The sequence below is a fragment of the Lonchura striata genome, chromosome 2, assembly GCF_050655825.1.
Source record: "Lonchura striata isolate lonStrDom1 chromosome 2, ASM5065582v1, whole genome shotgun sequence".
Lineage (NCBI taxonomy): Eukaryota > Metazoa > Chordata > Aves > Passeriformes > Estrildidae > Lonchura > Lonchura striata.
The window spans coordinates 106,649,694-106,670,005 of NC_140704.1; the positions used below are offsets into that span (position 1 = coordinate 106,649,694).

General features: G+C 36.9%; 1 protein-coding gene across 14 annotated transcripts in view; it reads right to left on the bottom strand.

Annotated features, from left to right (window-relative positions):
- PTPRM (protein tyrosine phosphatase receptor type M) overlaps positions 1-20,312 on the bottom strand; it is a 442,640-nt gene that overhangs the window by 283,874 nt on the left and 138,454 nt on the right. For all 14 annotated transcript variants that reach the window (XM_085573754.1, XM_021525191.4, XM_077784280.2 and 11 more), the window contains 2 exons: positions 12,070-12,148; positions 8,994-9,109 (listed from right to left, as the gene is read on the bottom strand). In XM_085573754.1, the coding sequence (XP_085429880.1) occupies positions 8,994-9,109; positions 12,070-12,148 (195 nt within the window). The remainder of the gene's footprint in view (positions 1-8,993; positions 9,110-12,069; positions 12,149-20,312) is intronic.

Here is a 20,312-nt window from a genome sequence, read left to right on the forward strand (position 1 = left end):
CATTAGCTTAATTTTCATTGGTACACACCATACAAAGCATAGCAATGCAGGTCTTTGTCTGCCTTTTCTATGCAACTACATGACAGGAGACTTAAAAACCAGTGCACTCATGCCCCACATTCCCTTCACTGCAGAAGTGTTAATCTTAGGAAGGAAGGCAGCATGGGAAGAAAAAGTTCTGGGGCCACCCTGAAGTCGATTCCAAAGTTTAAAACAATCAGAATAGCAGGCAAACCCAAAGCAACACTGAGTCCTACAAAGCAGGTAAGGAAGAAGCAGCTAAGATAGAAACACATACAGCTTTGAGGATGACAAAGCATGAGGGGCTCAACTACTGCCTCCTGGATCAATTCTTCCAAATGGGAGGAATGAATGGTGAGAACAGAGGCAGAAAACTGCAATAAACCCCTCAATACTGACAGTGCAGTGTATGAATGCAGACAATGAAGCAGTAATAATCAGTAGTAAAGAAGGCACACATTGGCTCATGTAACAGGGAAGATGATATAGAGGGGTTTGTCTTCAGTCTTAATTACTGAGACAGTCACAATTTAATAGCTCCCTCCCCAGCACTCACCTTTCCCAGTAGTCTGTTTCCTTCCCATCGTGTTCTCCTTGGATTTAATTTAAACTATGGTTCTCCTTGCCTCAAAACAGCTTCAACAACCTTTATTCTTTATTTAAAAAAGAAGAAAAAAAGCTTCTCCTCAACTCTAATTTGAACAAGGTACCTTCCTCCCAGCAGTAAGTTTGTACATTTTACCTGCAGTATTCATGGTAAAAGTCATTATTTCTTCCTCCCAAAGGTCCAGCATAACACAGAAAATTTACTGAATTTATTTCATCAGTTCCCTAATCCTTGCATGTCCTTGACTGATTCTACTTCTGCTGAACTGTGCTTCATATCAAGGCAGTCTTCAGGATCCAGAAACAGGCCAACATCCTGCACTCTTGAAAGGAAAGCTGAATTTAACCAGCCCTCTGTGGCACAGGTCAACTGTTTAGTTATCTTATGTCTGCTAATCACCATTTTATAATTTAACACTCCAGAATAACTGGAAGACTAACACATCACAATGAGTTTCTTGAAAAGTGAACACTTTGGTTACTTAATTTTATAAATCAAACAAGAATTTCAAAAAGGTTTGACCTTTCAAAAAGGTTACCCCTGATAAAGGTAATCCCAGAATAACTTCTCTTATGGGTCAGTTCATCATATGAGAATATATATATGGGTATGGAGGAAGGGAAAGGTTTATATGTATCTCCTCTGACTTATGTCCATAACTGTTTGCAGATAAGCAAATTTTCTGCAAATCAATGTATGTAGTTAATTCATTAATATTTGGTACCTTCTGAACACCTGAGATACATATCAAAAAAAGGGAGAAAAGGAAGAAACAAGAACTATTATTACCTGTTACCACAAGTATTTTGTCCATAGTTCAAGTTTTGTATCATCCTTGTAGTACAAAAATAATAACAGCTCTCTTGCATGGCAGTTCTGAGACTACAAATATAACATGCAAATGCAGAATATCAAAATCCACTAATTGTTCAGGTTACTTGCAAACAAACTCTGCCAAGCCTTCAGCAGGTCTCAAACGGGTTTGCAGTCTTGTCCATAAGGAAGCGGATTTAACAGAGTTTACAGTGTAACTCTAAAAGCGAAACTTCTACAGTTGATCAATGTTGCAGATTTACTTCTTCTCCCAAGTCTCTTTTGGACACTGGAGATTGCCAAAGAGACAGCCGACGAGGGGCAGTATTTTTGTGATAAAAAGGCTTTTTCAAACTTTAATGCCTCTATTAAAAATGTTCAGACCCCATATTGCCTATATAGTACTATATATATATATATATATATATATACACTATATATATATATATATATATATACTATATACTAGTTAGATATCAAATGTATATTTCAGTGTCACAAGCAGACTTCTGGCACAGCAGACTCCACCTCTGCTAGACAGGTGCTGAAGGAAGGCTTTGGAGGACACCACCCATTATCACTCCTTACAGCCTGATGGATGACCAGCAAGACTACAGAGGAAAGCACATCTTCCCTCTATCTATGCTACTTTTTTCCTACTGCATCAAGGGCTGCTTAGGGTTTAGGGTTTTAAATAAAATATTCAAAATTGCTTATATCCCTGTAAGTTTCTTTTTTTGGCATCACTATCAAAATGGTCTGTTGTGCTTATTGACCTGAAGAGTTTCTGATTTAAGGGTTTTAAGTAATGTCAGAACATAGAACTTCACAACTTTCAGTTAAGTATTTTCACCAGAATTCTACTATTTTGGGTAACACTTACACACCATTTAGGAATGATGGGGCTGGTACACTATGATAGAAGTGATGTTTATTCTTCAACCTACCCCTATCAGAATTATTTTATTATTAATAACAAAATTCACAGACATTCCTTCATGATTTGGCTTTTTTGTGCTGCGTGTTCCAGTCTGGGTGGATTGGGAGGCATAGCCTGTAGAGGAGCTTTGTTGGCCAGGCTTCCTCAATATCTGGAGAGAATATAAGGCTTATTTCTGGCTCCAATGTTACAGGGGTGCCATCTCATACAAGTCATGGAAGGCTTTAGATTCAGAGTAGCTGCTGCACTAGCAGGCATTTGACTTTTTCCAGCTGTGCCTTTAACTGCTCATTTTACAAGGGAAGAGTACACAGCACCTGCTGTACCACTTAGTGCTGCTGAAGCTGGCCTGTAACAGAGAACTTGGTGTCCAAAGGGGAAAGCCACCTTTAATGGATGTACCCACCACACTCCAAACATGTCCAGCTGCATACAGCTTACTAATTAAAGCGCTAGACTCAAAGGTTTCTGCCACCTCCAAAACCTCACCAAAGTCAAAACACTTCACAGATAGATCATTTTCAAGATGACATTGTGCTTCTTGCATATGTTCACTGGGATTTATCATTAACAGTCTACAATTAATTAATTTCTCCTTGTCTCTGGTATCACTAAATATTAAAGATACAGTAAGAGAAATCTTAACATCAGAGAAGCATTAGTAAAATCTGTATTCAGACAAGAATAAAAAATGTAAAAAATTGTATTATATGCATCAGATAATTCATATGTAAGGTAGATAATGAGGGAAAAGGTTTCATCAAAGATCACAGCTCCTCAGACACTGACTAACACAACCACAATACATATCACAAGCCTCCCACACTCTGTTCTTCATAGCCATTCTTCTGCCATATGGTAAGATTACTGTGCAATTACTGAAAAAAAAACCCTAAAACTGATTGATGAAAATTAATAGAAAATACAGAATATATGTTGCAAAAAAAGAAGTAAATATATACATGAGTGGCAAAGGGGACACAAAGAAATTAACATTCCAAAACCTGGAAATAATATTAAATAATCACCAGACTTAAAAAAAAAAATATTTAACTTTCACCTATGCAGTAATGTAATGTATAGTATCCCTTCCTATAGGACATTAATTGTTCTTCTGAGAGTTAAATCATCTTAGGTTATCTACTAAAACCACATCAGGATGTATATGCTTTAGGATGCATGGAATCTTGGCAAAATATTTTGCTGACTGATGTCATTAAAGCTCTTCTCAAGGCAATGTACTCTGGACAATTTGCAGTGCACAAGGTGGTTTGACCAGTCTTGGAAGACTGAGCTATTCATGAGCAGGTGGAAAAATGGTCTTGTGCACTCCTGTAGTACACAAATGCACCTGTACATCAAACAGCAAATACTTTAGTATTCAAAAGAACATCTTTAAGCCTATCTCATTGTACAGTTTACATTAATAGTTCCACCTGTTTGTGTTACGAAGTTATAAGACACATGTATGATATAACAGTTAAATTACTGCTTCATTATCAAAATGGCCAGAACATTTTTTTCCTCAAGTGCTTCAAAATGTGGCAATGAAAGTTATAATTATGGGAAAGTCTCAAGAAAAGTCTCAACAACAAAAAATTCTTATGGAATCCCAGAACTTCATTCACCTTCTGGGTTACTGTATGCAATTTACATAAACAAGCACACACACACATACACAGTTTTGTACATCCTATAAATCTATTTGATTTTCATCATCTGCAAAGAGTAATTTCACTTGTTCTACATTCTTACAAGGATGTTTTTGATATCTGTCATTTGGGTATGTTTGTATTCCTGAGGAAAACAATTTGCTTTCCAGAACTCCCTCTGACATAGGACTATATCTCTTCCTTTGAAAAAGTAATAAATAATGCATACAGGTAGTTTTGTATATAGATGAATAAAATCTTTCATAGTCTTCACACCTTCAGCCAAAGAGTACTGAGGATAAAAAAAAATACACTGAATAAGGTGAAAGACAGCTTTCAAGAAAGACAAAACGAAAAGCAAAATCCAGGAAATAAACTATTTACCTAAGGTAGAAGAGAGATTGGCCATTAAAGTGATACTGTTTCTCAGTTTCTTGGCTGCAAATGAAGCAGTACACATTCTGCATGCATAAACCAAGATATGAAGGATTTCACCCTCTCCCTTTTTATCAAAAAACATCCATTAGTCTCTTTGTACTGGTAAATCTGATGATGCTGCTTACTACAGCTGTCACACATATCCTGGGATCCTATTGTTAACTGCTCACCTTCAACAAATTTCTACTTTTAGTTCTCTATTTCTGCAATACAATTTATGTGTCTGAGAATTATATTTTAAAGTAACTATTTACATTTCAACCGTGTTTTAGAATAAAGCCAGGAAAATAAATTACTGCAATGAAGTGATGACCTGTCTTTTTCATCACCTATAGCTTTCCACTCTTTGAGGAACCTCTCTCAAGAAAGGCTACTAACACTGAGTCAGAGCACATGTCTGAAAAATGCAATTGCAGTACCAAAAGATTGTGTTTGATATTGAAATGGAATTTCATTATATCTGGGTATGATTTGACAGCAATTTCCTGTAAATAATACTGTAGCTCACTCTAAGAATAAGCAGCACATAGAGGCAATTGAATGAACCCACTGCAAATAATGAGGAGAAGCAGATGAGGATGGGAAAATGAAGAGATGGAGACAGGCCTAAGAAGCTAAGGAAAACCAAGCCAATTCCTTGCAAGCCAATACACTGCACCAAAAGCAGGTTACTTCCAAAAAGGAATTCTATGCCCTCTCTCCTATAATTCAGATTTGTGTTTCCTATGCCAATTTAGTGGACACTAACAGGATTTTCAGAAGAGTATCTCAGCTGCTTTCATTTGACTATTAATGGTTCAGTGTTGCACCTGTTCATTTCTTTCCAACAGTGGGAGCACAGGAATGACATTTTTGCTCAACCATTCAGTAGGAGAGAAAGAATCATCCCATACTGGCAAAAACCTGTGTTGTTCACAGATGTGAAAAAGAAAATGTAAGCAGATGAGACAGATTTTTTAATTGTAGAAATTCAGATTTATTTTTAAGGCATGTTTACATTAAGAAAATAAGCTGGTGGAGCTGTGAATTCATAAACATACAATCTAACCAGTGACCTTATGACCAATGACAAGACACTCAATACAATGACAAAAACAAACTTGTATGATAGCATGTGGTTTTCTTGAGTCCTTTCATTTGAATTTAACCTGAAATGGTATCATTGAAAATACCCACAATTTGCTGTCAGATTATCTGACAAGCTTGTGATCATACCTCATGAACTACAGAGTATGGCTGCCTAGTGGAAAGAGGAAAAATGTTGTTCTGCACTATGCAGTAGGTAAACAGCCTTCTGTCTTCCCTTTCCTAAAAGAGTAAATACTGATCACAGCATCATGAAACAAATTTCATGCCTCAGTGGTCTAATTTGGGCAGCTAACATATGAATTGCGATTCCCTCAAGGCCCTTTCAATTGCAAAAAGTTCTACAATACTGCATAAATTAACAGACTTCATGTTCCATAGGGAATAAGACTAGGAAAGAATTGAAAAGAGGGAAAAAAAGAAAAGTGAGGGAAATAAAGTATGATTTATGGATTTCACTTAGGATTGCTTCAAGACCCGGGCATTATTGGACTTAGAACATGTAAGCTGTTTCCAACAAGTACTTAGGAAAGACATGGAGACTAAAATAATGAACCAACTCTCTGTAAAAAGTAAAGAATTTGTTAGTCAGATAAATGTGTACCTCTAAACTTGAACTCTGCTGCATAGAAGCAGAGAGGTACTAAATAAAAGAGGCAGAAGTACAGTACTGAAATCCTGCCACTACTGGAAACTGCAGAAATGTCACTGAATTCAGTGGGTTTGTGATTTCATCCTGGCAATTTACCTGCAGTTTAGACTAACAGTGTGAATCTGAGAAAAATGACAGGTACTGGAAATCATTTGGGAGCAAATTATCTCACAGTATTCTGAAATTGTCAAATCCAAACAGATTAGGTCTCCTGATACGACTTACATGGCAGAAATGCTGAAAAACCCCTGATAATAACACTCAACTGTATTTATTTATTTATTTACTATTATGTACCCTTAAGGTTTTATAGGTGTAATGAAACAGACCACCAGGAGGATAGTAGGAAAGGCTCAGTCTTACTGGTGAACAAACTAAGCATATAATGGAGATTGCATGATTTGTTTGCAGTGCCGCTAAAGCCTGAATCCCTCTAACCTGAGTGCTACCATAAATGTTCCCAGGGAATGGTGTTCATTTTATTCTGGCTCTAGTGTATATAAGAATGCCTTTTATTAAGATGTTTTGTAGTTGAATATTTGGTTTAGTGCTACTGGGAATGCAAGGATCTTCAGTGTCCATTGAACCAGTCACATGATGTAGAAGATGCCACATTTCCATGTCTTCTGAGAGCTGTTACTGATAGCTGCACTGGTCTCATAGTCCTGCATCATGAGATGCCATACACAGGCATATACAAAATTCCTCAACATCACACCACAAAACCAGAGTCAGGTGATGAATGGACAGCTGCAAGGGCTGGGGATCTGTTATCCAGTAATGACCTAGTGTGCTAAAATACAGCTGGTCCTGTAGGGAACTGCTCTCTCATAGCCTGGCTTTGCAGCACCCCACACATGCAACTGTTTGATCAGCCTTACTGTATGTTGCAGCAGACATCTGTGGAAACCAGCAAACAAGTACAAAAATAAATCCAAGCTAACCAGGAGATCCTGTCAACTTCTAAAACATTCTTATGCAAAGGCACACCTGGAATTTGCACAACCTTATGCTGATTACCAGAGGGACCTATAGTTGTACAGGCAGAATAAATAAACAGTGGCCCTGTAGGAAGATAAAATTCTTCTATTAGTCTGTCACTCCTTTCTTATCCTTCATATAGAAAAAGAAAAATCTCATGTATAAACAAGGAATCAACTCAAATAAGCTCAGATATTTTGGAATTGATATGCTGTTAATAAAACAGTTTTGTATTACATAAAGTCTAGAAGGGTATGTAATTTCTACAACAAAAAAAATACATTATGCTAAAGAATTTATGTGTGTCCTAAATTCTGTGAAATGGTACTGTCCTGAAACATTTGAAAAAACTGAATGGAATGAGGATTTCCTTATATTGAATTCTACCTTCAGATTTACAGTAGAGCATTACATCGAAGTTCAAATATAGCTGATGAAATAGCAACCCATTATTTTCCCATACATGCTAAACTCTTTCATGACTAGAAAAATAATTCTTTCAAAAAAATCTTGGTGGCTTCAGAAAGACAGGAGTCTAATTCCACCAATCCAACAGTGAATATTGTCTTTAAGGTGATGGAGAACTAGGAAAGTATCAGCCTTGTATCAGCAAGAGGCTGGAAATACCCATGTAAACCCAAATAAAACCAAGGGAGATCTTCATTGCCTTCAATGTACTTGATCAGGCTTTTTCTGAACAGACATAACAATTCATCATTCATATACAGATAAATATGAGGCTTTGCTTTTCAAGTGATCTTAATTTTTCTTTTTTGCTAGAAATTTTGTAACTACTCAGTTGTTTAACCTACACACTTAAATAATTTATAAAATGCAAATGCCATGGAAAAGGTTAACTATAGTAAAAGTCTGGAATTGCTTAAAAGCATAGAGAATTTAATTTCTAAGTCCCACCTGTTGCCACTGCCAATTTCACCTATCCCTCTTTCTCCACTTACTGTAGCTTCATCTGATTGAACTTCTCAGACGTTGTTTCACTTATTTTGATTGTCCTTACTTCCTTCTCACAAAGTCTCAGTTCCGGCATGTTGGTTTTTATGTATGGAAATCTGGAGGCTGTTGTATCCCTAATGCTAAGTCCAAACACTCACTATTGCTTGCTGAAGGAACAACTGTGTAATAATGGCAGCAAGACAGCCATTAAACTTGCACCTCCATTATTAAAAAAGATCAAGCAAAATAGCATGTTTTTGATACAAAGCTACACATATGAATAAGGGAACAGTATCTTTACTGAAAGAAAATGATTTGGAGACAGACTTTAAATCAAGATCTGACACCCATCTAGAAGCTGCATTACCGATTCAGTAAAAAACAATGGACTCAATGAATGTAAGTAAGATTCCTTGGCTTTGAGATACAGAAGGTCAGATTTGATTGTTATACACGGTCTTCTCTACACATAAATGGTAAGAATGGAATTTTAGCTGGAAATACTAAACAGAGATAGAGGTAAGCCAAGAAAATCATTATGCATAATACTATAGTTAGAGCACAGACATTATAAGAAAGTCATCTGTTCTTCCTTGGGGATTTAGACTTTATTCATGATGGCCACAGGTAAGGAAAACAGTACCTTTATTTTTAGTAAGGCATTCCACTGAAACAAGGCAATAAAATCTCCAGCAGCACTTTCTACAAAAGAATACCTACCATGGAGCAGTTCAAAGGCGTTATAAAATCTAATATTGATAAGATTGAGAGCCCATAATATTTCACATTTTACATTTCTTTCAGACTCCTCCCTCCAGATACCAATGCATTAGGAAAAAAAGAAATTACCTGTAACCAGAGTCTGTCACCTGAGTCTGTTCCGCCATTGGCAGTGCATTGAAAAGTAGCAAACTGTCCTGCATTGACTTCCACACTCTGAAGACGCAAGAAATGGGGAGTTTTTGCTGTTGGAAAAGATACAAGCATTAAAGTTATGCAAGACCAAAGTACGGGCTATAAAGAAAATACACCAAGGAAATGAAATAGTTTGGCTTTAAAAGGTTCAAGTCACTTACTACACATTAGATTCTAGGTTGGTTTACTTCCATGCCTTGGAAAGAGCAGAATAGAAAGGTGCTGTGTAATTGTTCCTGCTTTGTAAACTATCTTAGCATCCCTCTTGAAATAACAATCTATTAAAAAAAGATCGTATTGAAAACGAAAAATGTTGTGAAGACACACCTATTAGATGCTTGCACTACCAACCACAAGCCAGTAAGAAATGATTTATCAGGGGAACAGGTTTTTCTTCTTAGCCAAGTACACTGTCTATAGAAGAGATCCTTCAGAAGTGCAGCCCACCAAACAGGTACAATACTAACATAACACTCCTCATCAACTACAGCTGCATTCTTTAAACATAATACTTTTCAACAGCACTGCAGAAAAAACCCAAAACACAACACATATGCTCCATACCAATGCTTATTTTTAATTTAGAAAGATAAGACAATCTCAGTAAAAACTAAAGCAATATACCTACAAGCAAGCTGAAACTGATATTCAAACAAGAATTCTATCTGCTGAAGTAAAAAAGTGTATTTATTTCTGTTTTACTAAAAAGAGTCAAACATGTAATATAGAAAATATAGATATTTTATAAAGAAACCTATAATTTAAAGCACAATATTCCCCAACCTACTCAAACCCTACTGCAACCAAGCAGATTTCTTGCACTGTCTTTACTAATAGATAAACCAGGCTGTGAACATTGCTTTTCAACATGAAAATCTTAGTACTAGCAGTAGACTAGCAAACTAAGCATCTATCTTCTAGCAGAGCATTGCAATAATTTAAAGTGTGGATGATATTTTCTTAAAAACCCTTATTACTGGTAGAAATTGCATTTTTAAGAAAATTATAAATAGCTAGCTTCATGAAAAAGTTGCTAAATATCCAGTGCAAGACAGTATAAGAAAAAGGAGATGGAATAAAATAGCCTCAAATTATTATCTAAATATGCAATAAAATATTTTTTCAAATATCCTTACAGTAAATTTATTACACATATAGCCTTTTTTTTTCTTCAAACATTTCCCAATTAGGGAAATGAGTTCAGACCAAAATTTTCCACTTTTTTGCCTATGAAACTATTAATGTCAGAATATCCAGTAAAATTCTTCAGTATGTTCCCCATTTTTCAACTATTTTTTTTTTAAACCTGCTTTTACCTCCTTCCATTTTACTGTTTCCTTGCTCTTCTTAAAATTCTAAAAAAATAGCTTTTCTGAATTACCAACTATGGCCTAAGTGGAGAAGAGCACTGGGCTTTAAAAACAAACACATATACACACAAAAACCTGCCTATCTATCACAACCCATTCCTTTAATTTCTATGTGCCTACAGTCTTCTGCTTGGTTTTTGTGCTAATCAGGCAACTGCCTATCAAATATTTCTCCCATTTCAATTTTGTTTAAAGAGTTAATAATTCCAGAACTATTTTTCTGGGGATATACAGAAAGAATATCATCATGAGCTTTACAAAGTTTTAGACACAGAGTAGTTTTACTTCAATTTTCAAACTTTCTCAAGTTTCTTAGACAATTTAACTGGTTTGATGTCTTAATTACTAACATTTTAATTACTTCTTCAAACAACTTTTCATTAAAGCTTTTGCATTTCAATACTGTTATGTTAGAACTCTACATGCTATGGGCTATAACTCAGTCTCCACACTAACAAGAATTTTTTGCAGGTTTTGGGAATTGATTGGTACGAACACAAACATCAAACCTCTCAAGATCTGTATAAAAAATTAGTAAGCTGCCAAAATGCTGCTTCAGACTTATCTTGCCTGAACCAAGGATATAAATTCAAAATGCAGAAGCACCTATACTTTCTAACAACATGAGAGCCTGCAGTGTTTATTAGAAATAAGTGACTCAGAAATAACAGCTGCTGATTCTGCATAACTGTCTCTCTATTTGAAGAAATGTGTGTGTCTTCCTGCCATTAACACTAAAACCATTTTTATGAGGTGCTTTGATACTAACTGATAGAGTACTTTTTATTTGGAATCACAGCTCTTTCTTAAAAGCCACAAGAAATGCATGCAAGTACAGTATGTTATAAGAGGAACGATCACACAGAAGTTGGTGTCTTCTTCCCCACTCAGTCATTTGGTCTGTAAGATCACAACCTCCTATTCCATGTATGATCTTAATACATCTTATTTAACAAACGGCATACATGTGAAATAATGTTTTATATAAGTAGTCTATTTAATTATATCTGGATTACCACATTAAAGCTTTATTTATAAGGTCTGACTTGACAATTCATGATAATTAAGTATTACATATCCTTAACAATGAGATAAAGAAATATATCTGAAGCATAAAGAAGTAAAACAGTGCAGAAACTGAGTCATGAACCTTGGGAAGTACCCTGAGTAACCTTGCTTAGCAAAGCTTCACTCAGCCAGCTGATTTTTCTTCCTTCTAAGCCTTGGAAAAAATAATTGTATATAGTCAGCTGTTGTGTTGTTTGTCTGCTCTCACTAATGTCTTAGCTTGTGGCTGCACTGAATTTTTGATGCAGACAGAAACCTCATCAACAAAAATCTTAAGAGTCACAGAATCATGATGATTTGGTGATTTTTTACTAAAGGAGTTGCCATATCACCCAGTCTGGGTTTGGGACGCATGTTAAGTGCTGTACACAAGGTGTACATAGCAGAGATGTCTTCAAAGACAATAAGGTGCAATGATGCCATATTTAACAACACTTCATATATATACTCTGAAATTTTGGCAGTGACATTGTTTTCTGACATTTTCCTTGTCTTCTGCTCCACATTTATCAAAGCATACTAGCACATTTATTTTAGGGGATCTGTCTTTACAACACAAGATAGGTACTTACTACATGGATGTCCTAGAACTTTCACTTCATCAATAGCCACATATCCAGAGTGACCTGAAGTAACCACTTCAAAAACAACCTGAGAAGCAGAAAGATAATTTAAGTTAGCATCTTTGGACAACAGGGAATATAAAAACAGTTTGTCATGGAAAAGTACATCAACTCTTTCAATAAGTAATGTAAAAGTACATAAACTCTTTCATATGTTATATATGTTATGGCAAACAAAAAAACATCATAAACCCCTCAAAATATGCTGTGTTTATGATTAAAATTAACCAGACTTTAAATTACATTTTTTCATGTTTACATCATTTTTGGAGATTTGCAAGCAGAATCATCTATAGCTCACAGTAGAAATAACAAATCTCTCTTGTTGGTCATTTTTTAGATAACTACTTTGATCTGCCAAAGTAGTTATCTAATAAATGTCTTTAGTATTAAGAGGAATATTTTATTTTCAACCCTTGGTCTTGCAGAATGAGCAGCTTTTATTTTAAGAATTACAATTTTGTAGTATACAGAGATTCGCAGGGTATAATACACTTCTATTTTCAGGAATTTATTCCTACTTTCAGGAATTTATTTTGCGTGCTTTTAATCTTGCACCAATTGCAGTGAATTAAGCAAAGCAGATCCATTTGCCACGGTTTGTTTAATGGCTATAAATAGGTCACAAAATAAATGGACCGTTCTCATCATTTGAGCTGAGTACACTCTAAAGTAAACCTCTCCAAAGTTTGACAGACTTAGCTTGAAAATCCCAAGAATGTTTATATGGAATAGAAGAAAATATGCCAGTAATGTTAGCAGGTACATTTCCATACCAATGCTCAAGAAGTTCGTGCTAAAATCCAGATGTTTTTTTTCCAGTACTTTACTTATGCTCGGGAAGTTAACTCTAATTGGTTTTTGTAACTGGAAGCACCCTGAGGAAGCTGAAGTTTAGAAACCATTTTTCACACATGCTGAAATTAACCTTGGAATAGATGCACACACTATAAACCATATCCATTGCTGAATGATACAAAATGAAAACATACTGTGAGAATAACATACAGCTCCATAATATATCATAATTTCCTGATGTTAAATAAACTTTCTCAGAACAACAATTCTAATTTTAAAACAAACCTTGCAGTGAGAAAAACCCTCATGCCCTTCTGCTCTGCCTTCTCCCTTGTTTTTCATTCCTCTACCTATGGACACTGACCTGTTGTTCTCTCCCAGATTTTTTTCTTCCTAACCTCTGTCCATTTCTCCCTCCCAGTCTCACTGGAATAAAATTGCTGTAAGTATGGTCTTAAGTCCACACGGCTCAAAAGGAAAATAATACTTGATTCATTCTAATTGTACCTCCCATCTACACAAAATTTCTACCTAAAGCGCCAGTGTTGCCACTACATGAATCATGCAACAAGAAAAAACCACAAGATGTCAATGAGCAAAGTCCAAATGCCGCCAAAGAAATTTTTCAGAAACAAGTTCTGCAAGAAAAGGGTTGATTAGTTGGCTTTCTAAATGCAAGGTAGCACTCCACTGATTCTTAAAGTTGGCATTATTGATCCACAGCAACAGGCTGAACAGGGTATGGATTTGGCTCCCAGCACTTAGTAGAACATCCAGAGCAACACCGTTCAAAATATCAAAGGATCTCTTTCCTGAAAAGAAGAAAATCTCCTGATGGAATTGGTCTTAACTATCTTGGGAAGAAGAAGTTCTTTAAGAAGAGAAAGAGCAAAGTCTCAGAGAATAACCTGCATTCAGAGATCTGAAATAACTTTTCTAACCATGATTATTACCCTCATCTTAAAAGCCTTGAAATGGAAATAGAGAGGTGTTGTGCACTAAGTAACCTGAAGTTTTAACAGCAGTGCAGGACCCAAGAATGCAGCTCCTGTTTTCATTCGCTGAACTTTGAAAAAAGAACAAGCATTTATCTCTATTAAGAAATCCGACAAATTGCACATTCTTCATTTCTGTTACAGTCTCTGAAAAAAAAAGTAACTATGCTGAGGCCCTTGAAAAAAGGCAGAGTCTGCTCCATCTCCTGAAGAGCTACCGAGCCTATTCGAAAGTGAAAGACCACAGGGTTTGAGAACCTAGAAACCTGCAGCTGAGGCAGGGATGTTACAACACGGTAGAGGAGAACAGGGAGCAGACAACCAGGTCTCAGAAATGATGGAAATGTTTCCCAGGGAAATATGCTGCAACAAAGTGTCTGAGACAACTGAATCTAGGTGTGCATGCAAAGACCTGCCTCTCAAATCACAGAGGGCTGGGGACAGTTACTCATTTGTTTCCTGTATTCCCCACTGGCTTTGAGCTTTCTCTGTTAAGAAGATAAATACATTAACAACTAACTTTCTGGGGTTTACTGAAATATAATCTTAAAAAAAAGAAAAAAAAAATCAACCCTCTCTTTCTTATGGAACACTTGGCATAAGAGCAGATGCACAGAGGCATCTGAAAGGACTACCTGATCCATGATCCCACCACTGCAGAGTAAAGTAATTTTTTTTCAGGTTCTCAGCTTTCAGACATGCTAAATGCTAAAAATATCTTGAGGAACTGGCAGATGCACACCTGTGGAGCAGCCAGCCAAACCAGTCAGAAGTTTTCTGCTAGAAATGCTACTGCCAGATAATAGGGACTTGACTATTTTTTAAAATGCTGCATAGGAGAGTATTTTCTAAAGAGCCAGCTGACTTACAGCAAGACCCATAACCTGAGCCTTAGAAATGAAAACATTTGTAATACCTCAGTAGATCACAAAATGATTTCTATAATTCATAACAGGAGCTTAGCTACAGGCTCTCTGAGAGGATTTAAGTACCTCAGTACTGCAATCTACTCACAGCCAAAAAAAGCTTGTAAATTCCTATTCCTTCAGTTCATATGCAGAAACTAGAACCTTGAAACAAATGAATCAGAACTGTCAAGGACAACAGCAGAGAAAAACTCAATAACTGATCTAAAATACCCTGCTGTATCTCTAGACAAAATACCAAAAATGTCATTCCACAAAAAAGCCGGGCAGCGTATCAAGAAATGCCAGTTGGACATACAACTGAATTACAATTATTGACATGAAGAGAGTAAGTTACAAAGAATTATAAATTGAAATACTGTCACTTTAATTGTGCTTCCATTAAAAGCAATAATCAAACTGATACCAACTTTAATGACTGTAACTTTTAGTCTCTTCTGACATGGAATATACCATTTTTAGTAAATAGAAAGAGGCAGTAAAACCAATAGTGACATACCATTGTCAAAGAGAAACATTGATTCATACACAGAAGAAAAAATATGCACAAATACAGACTGGTCAGAATGCAATGACAGCAGACATGAGGAGAAGGACTTGAGGGTGTTGCTGGATGAGGAGGTCAAAACAACCCAGCCATGTGAACTTGTAGCCCAGAAGGCCAACTGCATCCTGGGCTGGATCAAAACAGTCATGACCAAATGGTCAAGGCAAGTGATCTTCCCCCTCTACTCCATTTTCAGTGAGACCCCACTGGGAGTACTGGATCCAGCTCTGGGGCCCCCAAGAAGGGCACAAACCCTTTTGAAGGAAGTTCAGAGAAGGGCCATGAAGATGGTCAGAGGGGTGGAGCACCTCCTCTATGAAGAGGCTGAGACAGCCGGGGTCTTTTAGCCTGAAGAAGGCAAGGCACAGGGATCAGAGGATCACAGAATGGTTTGGGTTGGAAGGGACCTTAAAGGCCATCTTTGTAATGGGCAAGGACACCTTTCACTAGACCAGAGCTCCATTCAACTTTGTCACATTATGGAATACCACATTGCAAGTGTACCTATAATCTATGTATACATACTGGAGATCTTTCTAGGGCCTTTCAGTACCTAAAAGGGACTTAAAGGAGAGCTGGAAAGGAACTTTTCACACAGGCACATAGTAAATCATTCTATGATTGTATAAACATGACAGTTTATTCCAAGCGTAGCAATATAATCCCTCTTCTGTTCAAAGGCTGTGAAATACCATCAATTGCTGTATACAAATTCATTATTTTGTTTTATTTGAGTTGATGAATGAAGATTATGGACTCAAATATCTGCTAACTAAGCATTTTCCCTTTTTAAATTAAAAAAGTAATTTGATCCTATGCATTACAGGTTTCGGAAAGTCCTGGTAAGAGTGCTACACACTGTGACATAGAGACCTGAGAAACACTTCTGGTAACCTTGAAAACCTTACAGTAGGGATGTCAAGACTCTACAAATCTGAATCGGTTTTCCTAGTAAATTCATTAGAAATGAAACCTAGAAACTTATTTCACGTCCAATTTTCTCCCTAATTTTCCATTTCAAAAGTAGCTTGGCCTGTAAGCATTAGCTTTTTTACTGCCACCTCCAAACTTTGCCTTTTCTCATGGCTGATGCAACACCTGCAGGCAATACAAAAGACTCCAGTCAAAACAGAGAAAACACTCCAGCAACATGAGACTGGGCGGCCCTTGGATTTTTTGCCTATTATTCCGCCACCTTATCAGCCCGGAAACAACTGGTTAAAACACGGAATCCATTTGCTCAGGAAAAACTGCTGAATGCTGCCCTGAGAGCTGTTTTACACCATTCTCCCTGCAGCAGGCCTGCCAAACAGGAACCAGGGAAGCAGCTTAGCACTGCACTGTCCCTGATCCTCCCTGCTTCACTGAAGAGCAAAATTAGCTTTTCATTCCTGCCACTTCCCCTTGCTACATACAAACAAAGAAAGGGGGTCTGCTCACCAACATAAATGCTTACTGCTGAAAATGTGTGACTCAAGATAACTCGTTTGTTCCAAAGAACAATAGAAATAAACAGATTTTGTTGCCACACAACCTCACTCTGTAAATTCCTGCCTTTGTTGCTGCAAAATTACAACACTTTCAGTCAAAAGGTGGATTGTACCTAATATAAACACTGTCCTTCACATGACTTAAAAATAGCACTTTGCAAAAACAAGAAAGAGAAAGGGGTGCTGAGAAAGCTGCTTAAGCTCAGGCTGCAATCCTGCCGCCCTGCATCCCCAGTCAGCAGGCTGTGCTGCATCACACACTGCGCTCTCCTCTCTGCCTGCTTTGTTTCACTGCACAGAACACCTTTCTCTGACTGTACTGTACAAGGCACTGGGAACAGTTTCTCTCCAGAAAATTGGATTGTACCTTGTGCACCGAATTCTTCTCCCCTTTCTGACTCATCCTAGGACTACCTGCCTGATCACAACAGCAGCAACTGCTTTCCCATCCAAGCCCTGTGAAGGGAGGTTCCTGACCTGGTCCTTCCCAGGCCCTGCAGAGGTCCATCACAGATTACTGATGTGGGCTGCCTAAATTGTGTTTAAGCCTCCTTGGGTGGGAAATTGCTTCACAACATTTCCCTCCCCACCTCTCACTCTTACATGACTACCACGTGGCACTCACACCCACACTCAAGCACATGGAACAACATTTTGGTGGCTGCTGCCAATCCAAAACCACAAAGAAACAAGCAATCCAGCCTGAAAACTGAACTCCTGACTGTCACGCTGTTCTTTTAAAAGTTTTAAAGTTCTTTTAAAAGTTTTCTATACCTTCTGATGTTTACATATTTCTACTAGAGTTTCTCATGCACTGTCATGTAAATAATGATTGTTTTGCATTCTTCTTTGTGGGAGGAGAGAATAGACTGTTGCTTTGACCAGTGTAGTTAGAGAGGTAGCAATTTCATCATCCAGTCACTTTTAGAATTCTGTATATTGCAAAGTCAGAAATAAAGTTAACTTCCTTTTACTCTTTTGATCTTAGAGGTGCACATGAGTTATTTTGTGTCATAGTGTGCCACCTAACATTAAGGCTTGTTAAGTCTTATTATTCTCTTTCTGTTTTTAAAACAGTTGCTATCTTGTATTTCTCTACTGAAGGCCCAAATGCTTTTCTAGTTTAGGAACAAGGGACAGGAGCAAATAACAGAGTCTTGTGTCTATGGCAAAAAATGCATGGCTCCATACTTGTGACCATCTTTAGACTGCCGGGGGTTTTTAAATTTAGGTATGTGGTTTGCCCTGGCGCATCTTTCTCAAAATAGTTATTCCCAAAGCACATAAGTCAATGAAGGAGAGCTATTTAAGATGCCTGACACAGGTTGTTTTTCAAAATGCAATATGCATTTCAAAGTTTCTTTGGAGTTCAAAGCACAGTTCAGGAATTGTATGTGTGCAGTTGAATGCAACACACACAACACATGAGAATGTGAGCCTGACTTTTCCTGCACAAGAAGCTTAATACTCTGTCCTAGATGAGGTTTTAAGTACATTGCATGAGCCAAACTCCAAGCAAAACATGTACAAAGCAGGTTATGAAACAAATGTATGCTTAAGTCCAGATTTTAGAAGTTAGGTTTGATCTGCTGCTTCTTATTCCCTAAACTCCTAATTTACAGGGGAACATGTCAGAATGGTGAAGTGTAAATCTCATCTCTGTGAAGTGATACCATGTAACTCCTTTGTGTCCTTACTAAAAAGGATCAGGAATTACTGCCAGGCTCTTACCCCATTTTTTCATACCAGCTTCATAAGATTTTGCATTTAAAGATGGTGCAGTGGCACAGACAGTTGTGTTACTATACTGGAAGCTATTTTTAATCTTTTCAATTCCATTTCTGGATTTCAAATCTGCAGCATTTGTTGCTTTATTTAATCAAGATTTGTTTCAGTTCACTGCTGCCATGACTGACTTCCAGCAAAGTACAAAGCAAATAATTCAAAATATAAAAACTGATAGGGAGACGGTGTGTGACTTGCAGTGGTGCTGGGCTAAATTGCTTGCTTGAAGGGTTAGAAGCAGGGAACACAATCCCCACTCCAGAATCAACTCAGTAGTAGCTTTTGCACATTGTGATGTTCCAAAATGGCAACACTTCTAAGATATAAAATTAATTTTAAATATGACTAATTGGTCTGAGAACAATTAACTAACCAAGGGAAAACAACCCTGAAATCACCAGATTGTACTCCTGCTAAAAAATCCAAATGGAAAAAAACATTAAAACATTAAAGAAAATAAAAATATATGCTGAAAAAAACCCTGCCGCCCTTTCCTCACTAGATGACGAGTCTTTTCATGACTTGTATCTCAAAGCATCAATTTTAGAGCCTCTCAACCCACTGAGACTGCTGCCCAAGAATCTAAAAACAATCTTGCCACTTACCAGCAAAATCTATGTAACATTCAGATCTCTTTTTCCATATACATTCTAATTCTACTCAAGTTAGGAGGAGGGTGAAGGTCTTAGGAATTATTTGTAGCTTTGTTTTGTTTGCAGGCTGTCTCCAAAGGCACGATAAACTCCTTGATGCTCTTCCTTAAGATGCACCAAGTAGGCAATAGCTCAGTAAAGCAAACAATTTCTCCTGGGCACAATGTTAAAAAGAGGAAGGCAATGCTTCCTCAGGGGAGCATTCCTAAAGTGATTTTATAAAACAGAAATAAGACTAGTACCTGCAGAAATACACCAGCTACGTCAAAACAAATAGCTCAGAGACCAGCAGGCACAGCAGAAAAGAACAAGCTGTGCTGATTATCTTGGACTCAGAAGGTGTTTGACAGCTTGAACCCATGTTACTGCAAGAACACTGTTATCACTAACTGGACAGCAGTTCAGACATACCCTAAAATCAATGGCAGATGTTAGGCAGTAGTACTTAGAAGATCATTAATTATGGAATTAAATATATCCTTAATTGTCAGAATGCTTGACAATTTAAATAATCAGCAAGTAATCAACAATTAATGTTGTTACATGCAGGTTGCAATTGTGATTTGTGATATATATGTAGTACAGATTATGCATGGTGTGCAACATATACAAGTAATTACCTGGCAAAAAGAAAAGGGTTCATTAAAAGAAATTAATTATTTAGTTCAAAGACTGCACTACTAACAAATAGATTCTAAATAGAAACCCAACCTGAGAAATATTTACAAGCTGGGGCAACTGGTGTTCTAATAATAAACTACTGTTAATTATTAAATCTTTTGAACACTTTGCTTGTATGTGTTCACAATACACAGTTTGAACCAAGAAATATTTAGAAGTTGGATTAAAATTCACTCCATACTACATAATCTGATTTGTAGTCAGCTACCATTTAGTGGGAGCTATTTTGCCTACATTTTTCAACAGCAAAACAGACACAACACACTGTATTTGAAAAAATATTGAATTTTATAAATATTATAACTCTGAAATGTTAT